A 20,929-nucleotide genomic window follows, 5' to 3' on the forward strand; every position below is an offset into this window, starting at 1 on the left:
CCTCAACATCTGAACACTGACAAGAAACTGGCTCCTGGACAAAGAACAGAGAGCTTCAGTTGAATCCACACAGGATGAAACCCTGATGGGAAAGGTTTTGGAGAATAAAGAGATACTGCTCCCACTTTCCACTGGCATGCTATCTCTTTTTGTCAAATCAATGGAAAGACCATGCAATACCACTTTTCAAAAATACCGCCCTTCATTTTTAATTTACTATGAAACTTGACCTTGCTTTCCTAGACAAGACCTAGTGCAGAAATCCACAAATGTCCTCCTCCAGATTCAGTCACTCCAATACTCTTTCCTTGCACCAAGGTTTCAGACTATTCATAGGCTTGAACACATCTGACCCAAGTTCAAGACCCCATTTGGCTCCTGGTCTTCTAACTTCCAAAAAATCGATGGATCAAGTCCCAGTGACAATAAAGTTTAAATTAGCCACTCTGGCAGCTACATCTCTTTTGAACTGGGAAGACCACAAAGCTCTGGATGAACCAAAGGAGTCCTGGGGCCAAAGCATTCTCAGCCAGGTGGCTCTGGCAGTGGAAGAACACGGTCTGTTTCTGAAAAATGCTGTAAAACCTTCACAGTTTCGAGAGTTTTTCCTCTGTAAGAATTACACTTCCACTCACATGCCCTCTCTTAACCAACTCAGAATCTGAACGAACAAACTGAAGCAATTTTCCTACCTTACATACAACTTCTTATAAAGAGAGCAGTTTCCTGCAGAAGGTTCCATTTTTTCCATGCACTGCCTAACAAGTAGTGTATGTGCGGCTACTTTGCACAGGTGCACTGCAAAACCTCGTTCTTGCTACTTGCCCCACAGCTGAAGCATAACACAGAGCTTTTCAGAAATAAAGTTTCAAGTATTCCCTGTCCCAAAGAACTAAAGACTTCAGGCTATATGAACAAGTCTTTCATACAAGTGCTGGCAAGGTGAGAGGAGAGGCAAATGGCTTCTTTCTTCCTGACACTTCCCACACAAAGACTGGTCGTGTTTCTATTTGCGCTCATCTTTACTTTGCTGACTCAAACACTGATGCTCCAAAAATGTAAAACAGCACTGGGTATAAAAATGCTAAGTGGACACATTAACTGAATAGCACAACGAGTCTTCAGCTCTCCCTCCATCTCTGGTTTGTCACTGCCACTGGCATCCTTCCTTTCCTGAGGGAGGGGAAGATGTGGTTGAGTGTGCAGAGCTTAATAAACCCCAGAGTCTGGTCAACTAAAATAAGCATATTGTTACCTATCTGAGAGTCATGTCAGATCAAGGTAAAGAGTTAAAAGATAGACTGTTGAGGGTGATCTGTATGTCCTAGTACACTGTGAATCCAAGGGGATGCAGAAATCCATTCCGTCATTCGCTTTGCGCAGTAACAAACATCAAATACCCTGTCTAAGAGGATGAGCAAAACATTAAAACAGTTGTATTACTCCTTCTAGACAGAATCATTAAAGGAAAAAATTCTTTGCAAGACTCATCTGAAACAGTACTGACATGAAAGACTGCAGGAGTTACTGAGAAAACATGAGCCATGATGCTGTCAGCCCATAAACATCTCCCATGTTACAGCCTTCATGACTAGAACAAATGGCACCACCTCGTCAGCTCTCTCAGCGTCTTGCCACTACAGGCTGGATGAAGAGTATCAAGGGAAAGATTAGGCAAGGCACAGATGAAGCGAGTGGGAAGAAGAAAGTACATTGAAACATCACCTTGTTGCTCTGCTCCTTCAATTACCCACTCAGTAACTGTGCAGTATGGGCTAGGGTTTCTGGCAGGAAAAACCTCGCCTGGAATAAACCCACAGAGAGATGCCACGGCTCCTGAAATTGCAGATGAACCCGAGAGGCTCCAAGGAGAACATCCTTGTTGCCTACCTTCCCCAAAAAGCCTATAAAATCCTCATCTGAATACTGAAATCTGCAGTGTAGCTGCTCATTGCTAGTGGGAAAAGGAGAGCACAATTTAAAAAAGGCACAGTGCATTAAACTATTTAACTCTTCTCCTTTCTTCTCTCTGGAAGCTGAATTCTCGGCAGAATGATGCATGAAAAACTACTTGAGACAAAAAGGCAAAGGAAAGATGATGCTAATAAAACTATGTATAGACACCAGAAAAAAAAAAAAAAAGAAAAATCTATTATTTCAGACATAGCTGCATAACGCAGCTTTAAAACAACATAATAAAAAGAGACGGGAGAAAGGAAGGCTAACTAGCACTTAAAATTCACATTACTTTTTCACACAAAATCTGTCTGTCACCATTATGTGGCATCATAAAAATCGAGCCACCAAGCAAAGAACAAAACCAAAGTGTTACTGGCTTCCAGCACATATAAATATATAAAACAAGAATACAAAGTCTCCACAAAATCATTTAAACATTTAAAGTATATATAAAAACCCCACACATTTTGTCTATAAAAGGATGCAATAGGATAGTAAACATTCACAGAACCCTTAGCACAAGCAAGCAGAAATCATTAATTTTAATAGCAAATGCACCACAAAGGTTTGAAATACTTCTAAAAATAGCCCAAAATATTACAGACAGTTAAGCTGTGGTGGGGTTTATTTATCTGTTTGTTTTATATAACATGCGGATTTATCTTGAAAGACAAGTCTCCTTCCCTTGTCCTCTTTTTGCATTTTAATGGTACTGCTCAATTATGCAGCATGCAATGTTAAAATCCTTATATGCAATTTAAGCATTGTCTGCAGTCCTTGTGGCTTAAATAAACTGCCTAGTTAATTAATAACACTTCTTCAATGCTATAAAAAGCCTCTAGCCATTTTTCCCAGTAATCTGAGTAATTCAACGATCAATGAAAATAAGTTACAGTTCTTCCTCAAAGACTGTGTCTTACAGTGCAATTCTGAGTGGCCTTAGTCATTGTAATCATGTATGTAAGGTCAGTTGACATACATACACCCAGAATTGATGGGGGAAAAGAAGCATTTTTATATGCTAAGACACAGAAATATAAGTATTCCCTGGCATTTTAAAGGTTCGTTTACATGAACCTGTAAAGATCCTTAATAGGGCCAAGAAGTATTTTAATTAAGACCAAAATCATTGCTTACACTTTCAAATTTTACAGGCTGTATTTTTTTTCATTTTGTTTTTCTTTCCCTTAATTCATAATAATTAAGGTAAATATTTGCCTTCCCTATACTGCCTCAGTTGTCTGTTTGTGGCTCCCTTTCATCATTCTGTCAACTCATTAGAAGGCTGTATTCAAGATTTTTTTTTCTAGATCTCAGCTAGATCTCTGAGCATAATTAAACTTGATCAGCGTGACTACCACAACAGCAAGGACTGCCTGAATCAGATGCGCTACAGCACCTGACTAAAACCAAAACAGTAGGGTGAATGGAAGCACTGACTCCTTGTCCTTTGCAGCAGGCAAAAGACGATGTAGGTGAGAAGACAACACCACAGCCCAAACAGGTGCAACATTTTCAAACACTTACAAATTCCTTATTTTTAAGCCATGTTCTGGAAGCTAGGTAAGGCTACTATCCCTGTTTTCAGCTTAGGAGCTGTTAAGAACAACTGTTTCCCTGAAACGGCAACAGCAACTGCAGACCATAGTCCACAGGTGGAAATGGGGGGGTGGGGGATGGGGTGGGGAACCACAACCAGACTCTACTGGAATAGATTTATTAGTTCAAATTCTTGCCAGGGACTAAAGCCACACCAAAACCAAGGAGCCTGAGAGGCAAGCTCGCGAAACACCTGGTGCCACCGGTAACCATTTGACAGTGCTTCTTGTTAATTAGCTCCTACCCCCTGGGGAGAACCGTGCTGTAGCTCCCACCTCATGGCAGCCCCTTGGCACAGCACAGCACTGATCCCATCGGGCACAACCGAGGCACCAAGTCCTGTACTAGCACACAGATCCCACCCAACTACACTGCTGGACCCTGAAAGCAGCAAGCACCCCCTCCTTCGCATGAAGCACCTTTCTAGGTCCCCGGATCTGCCCTGAAGTGCTGCAGGCAGGGTGCCGCAGGCAGGGTGCTGGAGCAGAAGCCTGCCCCTGCCGCATGCCTATCAGGGAAAGAGATGCTGTGGTTGCCATGGGAGTAGGGATGGTGAGTGCTGGGAGCAGGAGTGACTAACAACATAGAAACTGCCTTCCTGCACAGCTACTGCAAACTACAAAAGAATTTTTTTTAAAAAAAACATACAGACCTCCCGCACCCTGCATTTCGCGACAATGCCGTTTCATCTGCTACTGGTCTCATTGTTTTCTTCCAGTGTGTTCTAAGACCCTGCAGTGCACATGGTATCTGTTCCTAACACAGTGATGCGTTTCTCTTTGACCGAAAGCAGAATTTCGTATGATTAGACACAGAGGAGGCTGAAACTTGGAGCCTGTATTTACACATTCTTAGTACTAATGCATGCTGCATTGTGATGGAACCACATACAACAGTTAATGCTGTCCCCAGCAAGATGCAAATCCAATTAGCTAACTGCTTGTATACCTATTTTCAAAGTAAACAGAAGGAAGCGTGCCAGCAAAGTTCACATGTACCTGTAGTCTATCATGTCCTGGCCAAAGAGGATCCTGGCCAGTCCCTGAATTTCCACAAAAAAACCAGCTTACAACAGGAAGGGGTGGGGTGCGGGGTGTGGCAGAGCAGGGCAGGGAATAGAAATGGGCTCTTACAGCTGCCAGAAAAAGTCTAGCTGAGATGCAGGGAACAAATATAGATTAATAGCACCTCTTGGGATATCCAGGAATTAAATATATTCAATTCATTTTCATCAAGACTTTCCCCCTACTGCAGATTGATTTCCTTCCAATTCCCTTCTCACACACAGAACAGCAACAGAAACAACCCTAGTGAAGTCCAGGGAGTTACAATATATTGCTATAAACAAGAGGACTCCTCTACAGTTCTCACTGGTTCTCTGACACTGTGCCTTTCTCCATCACGAACACAGATAAGCCTCTTTAATAGGTAAAATCTGGGAGAAGGATAGGGAGAGGATGGCCCGAGGGCAGTAGGAGTTGTAACAAAAATGTCACTAGGAGGTGAGCAAGCACAGGAAGGGAGATGAACCATGGGAAACACATTTTATGAGTTGTGGGCTTAAGAAAAATCCTCAATTACTTATTGACATTGCTTCTATAATTATAAATAAAGCCTTTGGCTACACAAAACTCAAGTTTTTCTCACTTGGGAAGGCATTCAATCTACTTGGTATGTGCACTCCCTTTTTGCAAACAAGTGTGGTACGACACCACAGAACTGCCTCAAAACAGGGTACAGTATTCTCTGACACTTCAAACTGACTTTATTTCAAACATACTTTTCATCCCTACATGATCCTAGGTGAGCCTTCTCACCAGAAAAACACTCCACACACACCAAGGAAGTAGGCCCTACTACAGCCTCCCGTAGCCCTGAAAAAAACATTTCCAAACAGTGAAAGAAAGGGCACACTCCTGAGTGATCCCAGCTGTCCAAGGTTAACCCAGGTGTGGCATGCTACTTGAGATAAAGAGGACCCAGTCCTGTGAAGTATTTCCACTGTGTGTATTTGCTTATTACCCTCAAGAGGCCTTTGGTATAATGGGGCTCTCTGCCTTGGCCAGACGTGGGCTCTGGTTATAGTGTACAGGAGCAGGAAACACCTACATGAGCAGGACTACAGACACACAATGAAGTGAGAAAATTAACTTCTAGTCCTCCATAATAAACACTCAGAATCACAATCCAAAGGCCTATGTATTGAATGAAGCCCACAGCTCAAAGTCCAGACTCAAGACCTGGGTGTGAACCACAGGAAAAATCTGCTGATGACCTTCATGAGAAGATCATCTGATGACATGATGCTGAAAAAGCAAGCATTGCAGTCAACCAGATTGTATCAAATTTGTCCCCAACAGAAAAGGAGAGTTCAAGAAATCCTGAAAAACACACAGCCACAAGAAGAATGATACCGCTCTCTTCCCAAAAGAAAATGCAGAACAGTTGCCCCAGTATTAATAAAATCAGCCAATAACATCATCAGGGCAAAGTAGGTACTATATCAGTTAAAAAACACAACTATACTGTACTCCACCCTGGCCATCTCTCCAGCTCTCATCCCATCTCCAGGCTCTCCAAAGACTTCGGGAAGCATTAACTATAGAGTTTCAACCACAGCTGGCATCAGTCACTACGTCAGGTGCTTTACTTATAAGCCTGCATCAATGCCCAGCCAGGATACAAATCCAGAAGCCACACGTGCTCTGTCAAATCCAATGGTTGGCAATACTGTCACTCCAACCACTTCTTGCCTCCAACAGAAAGACAGTGGTAGGAAATTACCTTCCACTTGCAGAGCTGCCACAGAGCTGCGGTGAGGAGTGGCAGAGGTGCTAGCCTACTGGTGTTGAACTGACAGACAGGAGAAAAGATGGAAAAACGAGGCTTGAAGAAAAGAGGAGGGAGGATGCATGCAGCAGAGGGCTGAGGGAGAAAAAGGAGAACTGAAGAGTGAGGTGAACAGACAGACTGTATTTAGTGAATTTTTGTTAGGATAATAGAAAACTGATACTGAACAATACATTCCCCTTGGAAATCTAACTTTCCAAGTTAACTGTGTTAAAGGTCATGGGACCACGGCGTGTAATGTTTTCCAGGAATACTTTCATTAGCAATCTTCATGGTGCCAGAGGGGTGACAAAAAGAACAGTATGAAAATGTAAGTTTAAATGTCGACATTCATCTGTCACTCACTGTACATTAGGCAATAGCGAAGACGCTGAAGCTACTCTAGAATAATATTGTGTTCTCACTTGCACAGATACAAATCAGGAAAGAAATGAGCTAAGGAGATAAGCTAGTAAAGTTTCCCATTTCCATATGTGCTTATTTGTGTGTAATACCTGCAATGTCTTTCCCCCCCAGTTTGCTATTTTTAGTTTGCACTGAACACAGTCTCTTGCCTCAGTGAATCGTACTTCCTTCTGGCTCCAGCGGTAAAGACATCTAAATACATTTCAGAAGATTGCTTCTTTCCACCAACTCCAGAGAGCAGTGCAAAGACCCATCATCATTTATCATGCTATCCCTATAGTTAGGAGAACTGTGCTGAGAAACATCAAGCTTGTGGCTGGTTTTGGTCTCTATTTCAGTGAGTCTGTCAGCAGCAGAGTCTGTAACTGAAGCGAGTGGTTTTCACACAGCTGTAACAGGCCATTATGTTAAGATGTGCTTTTCTGGACACTGAACAAGTGTTTGTTTCCTGGAATAACCACTTCTGGAGCATCCAGATTAGAAAGTACAAATATTGGCTAAACTGAATTAAAGGCAGTTGGTCAACCCAAATTAAACACCCAAGTGAAGATATTTCCATATACAGCAGCAACAACTGAGTATCACACAAATGGGGCAGCCTCCTGTTTAAAACACAGGACTGAGAGCTACTACATCTTAGTTTCGTCTCCTACTTTTGCTGCTTGTCTTTTCCTCTTGATCGAGTACATTATTTATTATCAAGATATACATATCCCTAGATTCAAAACCAGGCAGTTAGACTCCTTGGCTTTAAAGAGTAGTGTTGCAATAATTAATTCATTATCCTTTGCAGAGCACTCTAAAATTAGATGCTGCTGCAGAAACACATTATTATTAGTGCTATTACACTCCACTAGCAATTCCCAAAATAACTCTGTCTTGGATGGATTTATAGTATTCTAAATTAAAGTTAGTGGTACCTTAAGTCTTGAACCAGCACCTTTTCACTGCAGTGTAAAATGAAGGAAGGAAAAGAATCCAGCTGTGATCGTAACAGTTTCTCTTTGTGCTATTCTACCCCCATCATTTCTTTCAGTACTATGTTATACACACATTAACTGTAAGAACAGCAAGCATGTAGAAGGAAAGACTGTTCCAGTAATCTCAACAGGGAATGCCGAAGGGCCATTGCAAATTCTGCAAATGAAACCAATGGGCTAGCTCAAGCTCCACTACAAATGGTAATGTGACCAATATCATCCGCTTCTTTAGAAAACTAGTAAAGAATTTTTGAACTGGCTTTTCAAAGTTCAGCAAGCTTTGGGCTCAACATTTGGAAAACCAGCCTTCTTTCAAGTTACACTGTTTGCATAAGGCTGAGGGGTGTCTCTGACAATCAGCTGGATCCATTTGCTCATATGAAGGCAAACGTAATTGTATCTGTCACTGCAACTGCTCTTGCTGCAAGTGCAGGCTGGACAGCTGTATATGATCAGTCAGATGTTTACTAGACAAGGCTGCATCTCCGTTCAAATGGATTTTCAAGACAGCTGTATCAAAAACTTAGGGGTACAATTACAGATTCCTGTCTCAAACAACGAACTTGGAATAAGTCTGCACATGAATTGGGGTGAAAAGTGATGACAGGTAACTTGGCATATTATCATATTTGCCTAATGAGAATGATGGGACGAATTAAATCTTTGTTACCTGTGGGAACACCGGTTTTGAGGGAAATTGGTTCTTACAAACCATTTTACTTAACAACTCTTTAAGAGGTGTATTCTATAGCATATCAATCCAACACAATTAATACCTCTAAAAGCCCCATTACCTGCTGGTCATCTGGAGTCCATATGCCACAGGTGATCTGACTCTCCAAGTTTATCTCTGAAGACCAGTGTCTTTGTCCACTGACTGAACCGACCAGCACAAATCCATCTCTATAGGAGATAAGTGCTTGGGTCCCATCATGGCTCCATGTAAAGTCGCTTACCTTATCAAAGACAAGAAAATAAGATATATGGGCCATGTACGAATTTTTTGTGGTTTTAATAAAAGGTAGCACTGCACAGAACTAGACAGGACAACTCTTAGCCCAGTTGTAGCTCTGACGTGACGGCTACTGGATAAAGCAATTGTCCTTGCAAAGCGTCTTTGTGACAATAGTAGCATATACCTTTCAATAAAGAAACATTTCATCTCTTCCTGTGTTTTTCAAAAGGTATAAAGCATCAACTATTGCTCTCCTCATTATGCCTCTCAGGACTCTTGACTGCAGAGAAAATATGCATACCAACCTGTGCCCCACGATCATTCACAAGCTCCACAGACCATCTGCCTTCGTATTGTATCCAAACAAATATTCCTCCATCTGCATCACAGGTTGCTAATTTCTGGAATGGTTCATTCCATCTCACCAGCACAACCTTAAAAGATAAACAAAAACAGCATTACCAAACCTGCATGTTGTGCTAACAACTATTTAACAAGAACCATTGAAACAATACTGCAAACTAAACATCACCTCATTTAAATCCGAAAGATGTACAAAACAGCAATTTTCAGCACAGCATCAGATGCCTCAAGAACAGCTGGAACTGTTTTGTCATGGCTGTCAGGGAATGCACAGTCTCACACTGTCAGGCTGTTTTGGAAGGCACCGCATGCTCTCAATAAAATCATACTGTACACAGGAATGCAAGACTTCATTACAGAAGCAGCAAACGGAGGCCCAGTACAGAGCATCCAACACTCCTTCAAATGATTTTCCCCACCATAATCTCAAAGACTGTCAGACTACATCAAATCCTCACCTCTTGCTGACTTCATTTGAAGTTGCTTCCACCACTATCAGATTGAATTTGAATACTCACTTCAATAGTGACATGAAACAAAATCCGAGAGTCCCAAATTATGAAAAAAAATATTGAAACTTCATAGAGAAGTTGCATGGCTACTGAATGCAGAAGGAATACAAAGCAGTTTTAGGCTCTTCTTTTCACATTAGAACTATCTGGGCTTTTCCGGAAAATCTTCTCAAGTCAAAACTTACAAAATTGCTCTTTCATTTTTAATTAATATCAATTTAACAAATACAGTACCTCTTGAAACTTCAGTATAAAACTGAAAAAAGCATGTCATCCTAGTACTTGAAGCAGAAATGAGCAGTATAACCATTTACCTCCTATTAGTGACTTTTTCTTATTTTTTTTGCCAAGTTAGTTTCATTTGAAAAACATGCAAATACATATTGGAAACTTCTGTTCATACACAAGGATATTCCCCCTAGTTGTTTTACTGAGACACAGCATACGCAAACAAAGAAAACACATGTTAAACAGTCAATCAGTAGAGTGTTATTTAAACTGCTTCATGGGCATCCAGCTCTAATGATGTTTTTTCATAAATCTAAACAGATAATTAATCATCTAAAAGAGACAGAAAGAGATTTTCCTGAAATGTATTTTGCTTTTTAGAGAGGGACTGATCCTCCTAAAGATTCCAGTCCTAAGATGAGCTCTGAGTAGACAGATCCTTCATGCTTCACAACAAAATCAGTCGTTTTCAGAATTAGGATATAAATACGCATACCTGAAACCTAAACTGGACAGCTGAAGAAGGATGATCTTGTGCTTATTTAGCGAGTGCTACACTTATTCACAGAATGTAAAGGGTCAGAACTTCAGAACACATACAGCAGTGGTGCTTGCCAGCCTGAAGCATCAACCCTTGAACAATTAGACAACCACAAGTAAACTGTTTCTTCTCCCCATAAAGATTATGGGGAGGAGCTGAGTATGACAAACTACCTCTCTGTTATTAAGCAGCTAAGAAGAATCCCATTTGAGATTTTGCAGACTAACACTTGCTTCTACTTGATTATACCCTTGCAGCTGCACTCCAGGTTGCTTGTCCCATCTCCAGTCACGTGGATTATATCATGCCACTAGATGGATTATATCACATACTGCTTTTTTTTTTTCATTGGAAAAGCAGTAAATAAAATATTCCATCGTAGTAATAAAAGCAGCTGTACTTTGGTAGAGGTTTCGCTCTGTCCCTGCCATCTAAACAAGAATAGCACAAATTTGTCAAAATTTTGCTTTCTTTTTGGTGCAACTCCCACGCAGAGAGCCATCATTTCATCCACCCTGAGGCAAAACGCAACACCGATGTAACTGTTCTTGCCAGTAATGCCTTTGCAGTATTATGAAAGAAGTAAAGAAACCCCCAAGGACAACACTGAAAAATCTTCAACTTCAAAAGCTGGGAACCGCTAAGGCTAACAATGATGAGCAATGAGTACAACATACTTATCACCTCTGCAAACCAGACCTTTAATGCTTAGACACTGCTTAAATTGGACATTTCATAGATAGTACAGAATAAATTGCTAGAGAAAATTCAGGAACAAAAGATAAAACTAATTGTTCAAATAACATGGGTTTTAACTAACAACATCAAAGGTGCTTCTACCCATCTTAAAACTGCCTGGTTTTGTCTGGCAAAGATTTTAGACGAGCATATGATTTTACAGATTACACATAACAGTTGACTGAATTATAGGAATTATGGGCAAAGTGACAACAGTTACCTTGATGTGGTTTGTCTTTTTTCTATTTTAAATAAGAATCTTCTTAAAACTTGAAGATAACTTGTACAACCTGTCTCTTCTTTAGATTTTATAAAATATCCATACATTTAAAAGCAAACAAGATTAATTAGAGTCTCTCTCCCTCCACCCAATCATATACAAATTAGTAAGTTCCAAAATAAACTTAATACTTTCTAATCGCAAATGAAAGCGAGACTGACTTTATATGCCTTCTTGTAACATCCTCACAAGGAAGCAAATTTGTAATTTGAAGATGCAACTTCTTTAAATACAGAGCAAATGTAAATTTATGAGGTCATTTTAAAGATGTTTCCATCATTTACATCTGACTACAGGTGCTGAATCCACAGTGCTTTGAGTATTTCCAATTTCATTTTAGACACTCAGCATACTGAAGCAGAGATAAAGAAAGGAAGGATTGCCCTAAATACTAAGATGACTTTTGGCTTTTATGTTGGCTAAAATGTAAAGCATATGAAAACATGCCCTATTGATAGTGCACTGAAATAACACGTAAGCTTGAATTACCCCTCTGCAAAGAGGAATTTTATTGCTAACCCATAAATGCAAAGATATCATTATTTTCACTAACAGCTTCAGCTCACAGGGGACCCATTTTGACTTCTGCCTTTATGGTTCTCTGCTTCCTGCTTAGCATCTTCACACAGGTACTGAAGGACTAAATCGTTTTAAGTTGTATTGAAAGAGCAAAAATGCTGGTTTGCCAAAGGAAGTTGTCTGTGAGCCACTGGTGGTCCACTCTGCCTGTGTATGCTGCCTAATTATTTTGGTTTGTTTGTTGTTTCTTCATGGTTTTTTAAAGTACTATAAAAATGATGAATTATGTTTGTTCTACTCTAGAAAAAAATGTATCACAGATATTAATTAGCTTCTAAACTGGTATCTCATACAGGAAAGTATCTCCCATAAATAAGACTTCAAGGAACTCCTGAGCTAAAATACTAAGTAAAATGTAAAGGCAAATATATTGCCCCCAAACACGATGCTTTCCATGAAGTTCAATGAGCTTTTGAATCAGGGTCTTGTTTTCTTTGAGCTCCTTTTCATACAATGCAGAGTGGTGAAAAATTTGTTTCAGAAGTGCAACATTCTTGTTTTAGTTGTCAACTTCATCTTCAGGAATTATATTTAATTAATCCTAAAGGTGCTAGAAACTCTCCACAAGAACTGACTGCATACTACAATGCTGCAAACACAGGAAACTCTGCAAAAAAATAAAACCTTTAAAATTATTTTCATCACAAATTAAGGATATGTGAGGGTTTGTTATCTTCAATGTTAAAAAAATGTTTATGTATAAAATTAAAAGGGAAAACATTGTTAACTTACACTTGGGAGACAAACCCGTGCATTCACTCCCAGTACTATGGACTAATAAAGACTGAAATAATTGATAACATTTCTGAATTAAAAATGTTGTGCAAACATAAATTATAGTTTATGAACGTCAGTTACTTCCCTGTACTTCTCATCTTCACAGACGCTCCATTTGGAAAAGGCATTGTCTCACGGCAAATGAAACATCTGTATTATTCTAATTGAAAATACAACAGATTTTTTTTCTTAGATAATTCAATTATGCTTTAAATTTTCTATTTTCAGCCATGTTAATACTTTTTGTTCCACTAATGCACATAAAAAACCCAAAGTCCAATTAGTCTCTGTCCCAGATCATGAAGATCATGAAGATACTGCCACAGAAAGACCATCATGCAGCTAGCAATATTATTATTTATTAAAATCTCAGACAAGAAATGTTGAGTAACTACAATTTTTGGAGTAGCAAAAATGTGATTTATAGTGAACGTGACCTCTTTCCAACAGAAGCCAGGTTTGGTGATTTAAATTCATTATGTGCTACTGGCATTTTTATTAATTTTTTTCACATTTTCTAACATAATAGAAGACTGCTAAAATCCAAAGTATTCTGAGTGCTTTTGTTGCTCCTAATTTCATTACAGTTTTTGAAGGAGATGACTGCCAATCTTCCAAGAGCCAGTTGTTTTATCTACATTACCATGCAACAGTTATCAATGAAATCTTGCCTCTGTAGTTCCTAAAACATTGCTACAGAAGCAAGGGACAAACATAGAGAAAAAAAAAGTAGGTAAATAACTAGGGCAATGAGTTCCTAGAGTTCCTTACCAAATTTAGATAGATTTTATTACTGATATGCTGTAGTGAGTCATTTTAATCTCTGGTCCTCCATCCATTTACTGGGAGCAGGCATATGCTGTAGGGATAGAGGTCCTCCCCAGCATTCATTTTCACACATGCTATGGAGATGTGCTTGCAGATGGACTACTGCAGCAACTGAAAGTAGAAAGTAGAAAGTACTTGATGGAAAACATTTGATTACAGCACTATTTGCTATACCTGGAGAGCCATGTTCCTTTATCTGGCATGAGCATTCCTGAAACTGCAAGTGAGCCTGGCATCGTTGCAGAGTGTTCAGGATCTGATGCATTCTAACTCCACTGAGCATATACAACACTAAACATCCTATGGAACTGCTGGCCTTTTTTTCCCCCTAATGAATCATACATTTCTAACACTATTGAAAGTGCCGATATGAACCTACCTTCCAAGCAGCAACAGCAAAAGACCTAGTTGTTCCTAGAACAGAAACAGAAAAACTAATAAAGGAGATTAGGCTATTGCCTACGGTAGCAGAGTACAGGACTCAGTCTATCCGAAGGCTTCTTCCAATCCTGTACTTCTAAGAAAGTACTTAAGTTTTTAAAGGAACATACAAGGGGTGAAACAAAGCATTGGAAAAGGGGACTACACAATCTGCCTAGGATCACTGTGTCACCTATTTGCTGTACCAAGCAATCCTGTTATGCAATCCCCTAATAAGCAGATTGACCTTCAGTCATGGTTACAAGTATAGAGAAGTATGTGCATATAGTGCATACAGTATGTGCAAGACAATGGCGCTCAATATGGTTTATTAACAGCAACAGATGAAGAGATGTACAAGTATATCTGTCAAAGAAAAAAGATGAGTGTACAGTGGGGAACAGAAATGAAACATAAAAGTAAAGACACCACAGAAACCAATAACCACCTTTACTTGTTAATACTAGCTCAGTCTCTCTCTCTACACAATATATAGATATACGTGCATAAGACGCATATGCATTACATACATATAACATGGGATGTGCATGAACATACATCCCTATTAAATCCTTGAGGAAACTGTGCCAACTTAATACATTTGTTGACTTCAAGTTAGTTAAATCAAGCAGATTTTTATAACTTAAATGTAATTTGAAAGTGCTAACAGGTGCCCAGAATAAGCAGTAGGGTGGAGTTAACAAGCTGTTGCTTCTCACTATACTTCACCCATAAACAATGCCTGGTTCTAAACGGTTCTGTGTATGTTTAGTTCAATGAAATGTTAAGTTTAATTATTTTTAAAATATTACTATTTTTAAAATAAAGATGATTCAAGTTTCTCTCTCCTAATTTCTCATGCTGCAAAGATTGTTTGTAACTGTTCTTACTTTCATCTTCACTTATGACCTTCATTTCTTGCCATGATAGCAATGTCAGGATAATTATCTCCATTTGAACAAATTAAATCATGCAGACAAAGAGCATCATGCAAGTATTTTCCCTACTAATAACACCAGACAAAAATTCAGCAGACATGGTAGACATCTATCTTGCCTCTCCTGGGGTGGCACACCCATCATCCCATCCTACTTGCCTTACATTGCATTCTCTAATGATACACTCCCTGTCTCTCCCACAACTGCAGAGCTCTGACTTTGTGTTTCCAGCAACATTACACCCCGGTGGAAGTGCTTCGTTTGCATATGGAGCTGTCAGTTTCCAAAGTATGATACCCATCAAGGAATTATTATTAAGAAGAAACTACTACTATTAATAACAAACATTGTGCTGCAGCTAAAGAATGGCAAATTTATTATAGTCAGCGTCTACATCTTTTCAGAAAAACTGCCAACCCACAATAGGGGCTGCATGTTACATAGCGGGTAAATGAACAGTGAGTTCTTGGAGATAGAAAACACCATCCAAATTCTTCATGTTTCTTTAGTTGATATAATAAGAAAATGAACTCTCTTCCTGGAAGGACTGGAGTAGCCTCCAGATATCTCTGGGATGGATGTCCTTCAATAATCCGTACCCTGTTCCAGGAGAAGCTGTGGTCACTGGTGATGAGCGTGGACTGCATGGCAGCTGCTCACAGCCCCTAGCAGGGTTCGGCTGCTGCTGTGGGCAGCACTTTTCACTACCACTCAGACATTAGAGGTCTGCTGCTTTATCCCAGGATCCTACTTTTACCTTGAAAAAGATGTCTTACTCTGCCAGCAGCTGTCATCTTGCTTCTTCTGCTCTTTGAAAAGGAGCTTCAATTTCTACAAATACTATTAAAACAAATGCAACACCACACTTGTGAGAGGTAATATAAAAGCTACTAACTAAGTGGTTTTAAAAATACAAAAAAAAACCCCAACCCATGCAAGGACCAAATCTGAATAGGTTTTTTGTTTGTTTTTACTTGGAAATCTGATTTCATGGTATAAAATTATCAACAAGCTAAGTGTGACATCAGAGTCAGCTGGGGACCTAACCTTGTGCTAACTGAAATCAGAGGTAAGGCTGGACCAGCAATAAGGTGCTGACCTTAATGGACTTCAAAGGTCAAGGTCCAACTCTGTACCTTCTTCTGACCACAGACTTCTCTATGGTCTTCATGTGAAAACCTACTCCAAAACAACTACAGCCCTAACTCAAACACCTCAGGTAAGGGTCTAAAGTTAAGTACAATGCAGGGATACATTAGCAGCTCTGTGCCATTTTGTTCAATACACTTGCTCTATTTTTTTTTTCTGCTTTTCTCCTTGGCATTTTTTTTTTTAATGCTCAGGGCATACATCAGGCTAACAAAGACTCTGATAGTTTGCTCAGCTGCAGAAAGAGAAAAAGCCAGGTAAAAGCAGTGAAGTTTACAGCAATAAACCTTAGAGTAAGCACAGGGGAGGTAACCATTCACCCAGCACTCACTCACTCTGTGTGTGAGCGGCTGGTACCCTCTTGCAAGTAATAGTGTAGTTGCTCACCCTGGGAAGAGTGTTGATGCTCCCCAGCAAGTTTTGTTTATTTGCTTTGCAGATGAACACCAAACTTGCCTATTTTTAAAAGGTATCTTGGGGTCGGCATCCAACCCACTGCATATGCCTATTTTTGAAAGGTATCATATGGTTGTCATTCAATCCCCAATGGAAGGCAGTCTGACCTTTAAAAGCTGTAGGCAATGATTTTGGCAAATAGGCAACTGCAAGAAAAATTTGTTTTGATAGCTGCTTTGAGGAGGGAATGTACTTGGTGTGAGTAAGATGTTGTCTTAAAAATACCTAGACTGTCAACATCTCACTGAATACATTTAAGGAGCCTTGATAGTAAACTGACAAGATAAGGACTCAGGCTCTAAAGCTGTGCCAATCTCCTTACATTCCTTAAGTCATACACTTCATTTTAAGAAATGCACACCCAAAGTCTATAAATCCCAAGGATTTGCCATGTAACCATTCTATAGGCTCACAGAATACAAAACATGCCATTTGATCACCTACCTTAGAGGAAAGCATCCCCAATACCCCTCACAGGTACCAAAGAAGCAGCCTTATGCTCCGATGAATGAAGTGGCTCACAGGGCCAGTTCCAAAGGAATTACTCTTTTCACTCTGGAATCACCACATTTAATCATGGCTTTAAAGAACTACAGTTGTAGGGACATTAAAAATAACCCATCAGATATTAGCTGTATCCGAGGAATATCCAATAAATGTGTTTGGACAGCTGAGGATCTTTGACGGTTGACTTGTCAGAACTGACAGTGGCATGCGAGAAACAGGCGATATGAACCTACCATGGATGACAAGATGCTGGTATCTGGCTACCTGTTCTTGTTGAAGGTTCTTAACTATTCCTTCAAGGGCTATTAAAAAAAAAAAACAGTTAGGTATAACCTCAAGGAAAAGAAGTAAGGCATGAAAAGAGTGAAGGCCTGACGTCAACCGCTCATATGCATGAGATACCCGCACACTATGTTCTTGAAAGGGAAATGGGTGGAGGTCTGCTCATCTCCCATCTCACTGACAACAGAGTGACAGGGATAAGGAGGATGCTGTGCTTTTGACTCCCTTCCCTTCACAAGGACATTCAAGTCCCGAAAGCTCTTTCATAGAAAAGATAACTGTTTCCACAGAAAAATGTTTTTAAGAGTTACACCATGCTCACTTCCAGTGAGGGGAAACTGCTTTATAGCATGTACTAGCACTGCCTCTTAGCAATGGTCTTCCTGTCCTTAAGCATTGCTGCAAGATACTTCTGTTTAATTGCCCATACATACTCCCTATAAGTACAAAGGCAAGGCCAAGTTCACTGAAAATAAATCAAACCTGAATGTTGATAAGGATGAGCAAAGGATAAAATAGTACTTTCATCGCCTTCCTTTATAAGAAGAAAGATTTTGCTTTGTTCTAGTTTCCATACAGATAAAACCACCACAATAAAGAAATAAAAGAGATGACTACTCTAGCTAAAGATGAACAACCATTTTGATTTAAGATCAAATATCCAGAGCAAAATAGTTCCTCCTCTCTCTAGAAAATCACTGATGGACACCATTAGGAATGGCCCTTTGCTGTTAAAAATAAGACACATGCAGTTAACTGTGCAGAGCTGGCAGTTCCTTGGGTTTGAACATCTATGGTCAAATATTTTCCCACAAGAAAAAAAGCACCAGATTTAAATTTTGCTGGTATTTGGCCTATGTTACATTAAAAGTACATGAGCTTAATGCTCATTTCACTAAGGTCTGATAAAATTACCATTACAGATGGTATAAATCAGGGCCAGTTTACAACCTCCATGTTTACATTCACTTTTGGGCTGTATCTACCAAGCTCAATGTAAATGAACCTCAAGCTTTAAAAACAAGAGTAACACTCACTGACATCCATCATCACCATACATGAATTTAGAGACCACATGCATCTTTGTTAAAAAGCTCCAAGGAGAAGAGGGGGAAAGACCAATCAAAACACCCCATACAGGGCAGATTTAAAATTCTTTCTCTTTTTTTCCTGGATAAAAATACAGGAAAATATTGGATGCAGAGACATAGACACCCTGTAGCAGAGCCTATGGATTTTATTCTGTCTCTTCTTTTTAAAAATATGCAATCAAGGACAAAACACAGTTTGGAGCCATGCATTATATTCATGATCCATATGATTTATCACCAAATAATGACCAACAAAAAAACCCCACAAACAAATCACCCCACAGGGGACAGGATAACAATAAACATTACTGAAAACCATTCCTACTCGAAATGAACTATCTCTACTCTGCTTTCTCAACAGCAGCTACTTAGGAATTCCTATAGTATCTGTCTACCCTGTAAATGCTATCTTGTTTGGGAATACCCCCAGGGTAATGAATTGCTGGAAAAAGTCAGTGAATTGACTATGACAGAGACACTCTTCCTCATACTCAATCTTCCCCATTTTGTGGTTAAAAATTCCTGATGAATTTTTCACAGAATAGTGAAATATAATGTAACTTTATATGTATATATGCACGCACAAGAAAATTATGCAAGAAACTAACAAACACTTGCACTACCAGACAACTTTAAAGGAAACTCAAAAAAATGTAATATAAATGTTACTTTATAGAACTGTGCTATTTAACACAGAGAAAGAAGGCAACACAAGTTCTTCACCTTCTGGATTCTATTCTGAGAAGTGTCAGAAAAATAACGGTGTTTCATAACCACACTCTGCGGATCTGCCCATATCAAATATACTAAGTCTGTCCATATCGAATATAGTAAAGTAAGAGGTAATTTTTTGCTTTTCAGATATTCAAACTCATACAGCATGGCAATTAAGGAACATTATTCCAGATTTCTGAACATCGTTACTGGCATCGGTGGCAGAAATTTTATAATCAGAAGCTGGCCAATGACTGTCTTGATGAGTTTACAAGTTCACTTGCATCTGCTTAGCTGAAATTACTGTAAGTCCCCCAAGTAAGTCCTACATGGGACCTGACAGCAGCACACGTTTTGTGCAAGCCCTCTCCACAGAGGTGAACTTCACCCTTTAAGAACTGTAATAAAAATTTCATTTTTGTCAGCAAACAGAAAAGACCTTAAAATTCAGAGGCAAGTGTCAAAAAGTGTCATCCAAGCACAATTATCTCTCTGACAGCTACCATACTTCAACCTTAATTATTATTTTTTTTTAAATAATCCAAATTTCAGTAAGAGCACAGATCACTTCTTCAAATCTATTAACAATTCCCAGGTGATAGTATCTGTGCACTAATCTAATTAAGGTGAGTTATAAGGCAGACTGCAGACAAATGATATAGCTGGGCATTTCACTGCCGAAGTGGGACTATTTTACCATCCCAAATTCCCAAAGAAATACTCAACTGTTGTTATTCTTATCATCAAGTCCAACCGTAAGATCTCTGTGTGAGTTACATGCAATTTTAGAACATTTCTGGCCATCTGAGGAATATCACCGACCATAAATTAGTGAAAGAAACTGAGAAAAGAAAGCATTTGTGTAATCTTTATTGGACTGCCTGGGCTGTCTTTGCATGACTCAGAGACCATGCATCCCTAATCCTGCTCTGAGAATGATGAAGTTCCACCACGTTACTTTGCAAAGGCAGAGCACTGCTTTAACCTCCACCACGAGGCCACCACCCAACCCCTCGACTGCTGGCTTCTCCTGCGTGCATTCGTTTATAGGATGCTCAGCTAGTGGCGTTTTGGGCACCTGTTGAGGTGACTGTATCGTTGCTGAGACAGACATAGAAAACAAAGTGGAAAATGTCTGCTTCCAAGGAGAACAACGCAAGGGAGGACGCAAGCAGTAAAGCAGGGAATCTAAATTAACAATACAAATAACTACAAATCACAACTTTACATGCAAAACATTCAGTTTAGCATATTACAATAAATAAGACAACAGGCACCTACCACAAATTACTTTGTCAACATATGTATTACCCCCATGCAGGCTCTGACTGAGGCTTGAGACACACTGGCCCACCTAATTTGCAAACGATACGATGCAAACTTCTGACAATGTGAATACTAGCTGAAGAAACGCCATGCTCTAAGAAATGCCAAATAGCTCAGTTTGAAAATCCCATCCTTGCTTTGGCTGGCCAGCAATTCGGCACAGACTGCATTCAGAGCAAACCCCTGTAAGCAGTTTTATATTAATTTCTTATTTCTTCATGAAATAAAAACTGTACTATGATGCAGTTGGCCAAGTGACCAATAATTTTACTTGTTTGACTTTCCAGAAAACACAAGAGAACTATATATAATGGGTTCAATCAGTTACTCAGAAGGATTGCAACAGGCAAAGCAGACAACTTCAGAAATCATTGCTACTCCTTCTCACTGCTGTGGCATAAAGAAGTCTCAACCAGAACAGAGCCTCATGTTGTTGGAACTGCACAGTTTAT

At 39.5% G+C, this 20,929-nt stretch overlaps 1 protein-coding gene across 8 annotated transcripts in view; it reads right to left on the bottom strand.

Annotated features, from left to right (window-relative positions):
* Window positions 1-20,929, bottom strand: part of TULP4 (TUB like protein 4) — a 177,792-nt gene that overhangs the window by 50,765 nt on the left and 106,098 nt on the right. For all 8 annotated transcript variants that reach the window (XM_037391551.1, XM_037391555.1, XM_037391552.1 and 5 more), the window contains 2 exons: window positions 9,054-9,182; window positions 8,588-8,749 (listed from right to left, as the gene is read on the bottom strand). In XM_037391551.1, the coding sequence (XP_037247448.1) occupies window positions 8,588-8,749; window positions 9,054-9,182 (291 nt within the window). The remainder of the gene's footprint in view (window positions 1-8,587; window positions 8,750-9,053; window positions 9,183-20,929) is intronic.

The sequence above is a fragment of the Falco rusticolus genome, chromosome 6, assembly GCF_015220075.1.
Source record: "Falco rusticolus isolate bFalRus1 chromosome 6, bFalRus1.pri, whole genome shotgun sequence".
NCBI classification, from domain to species: Eukaryota; Metazoa; Chordata; class Aves; order Falconiformes; family Falconidae; genus Falco; species Falco rusticolus.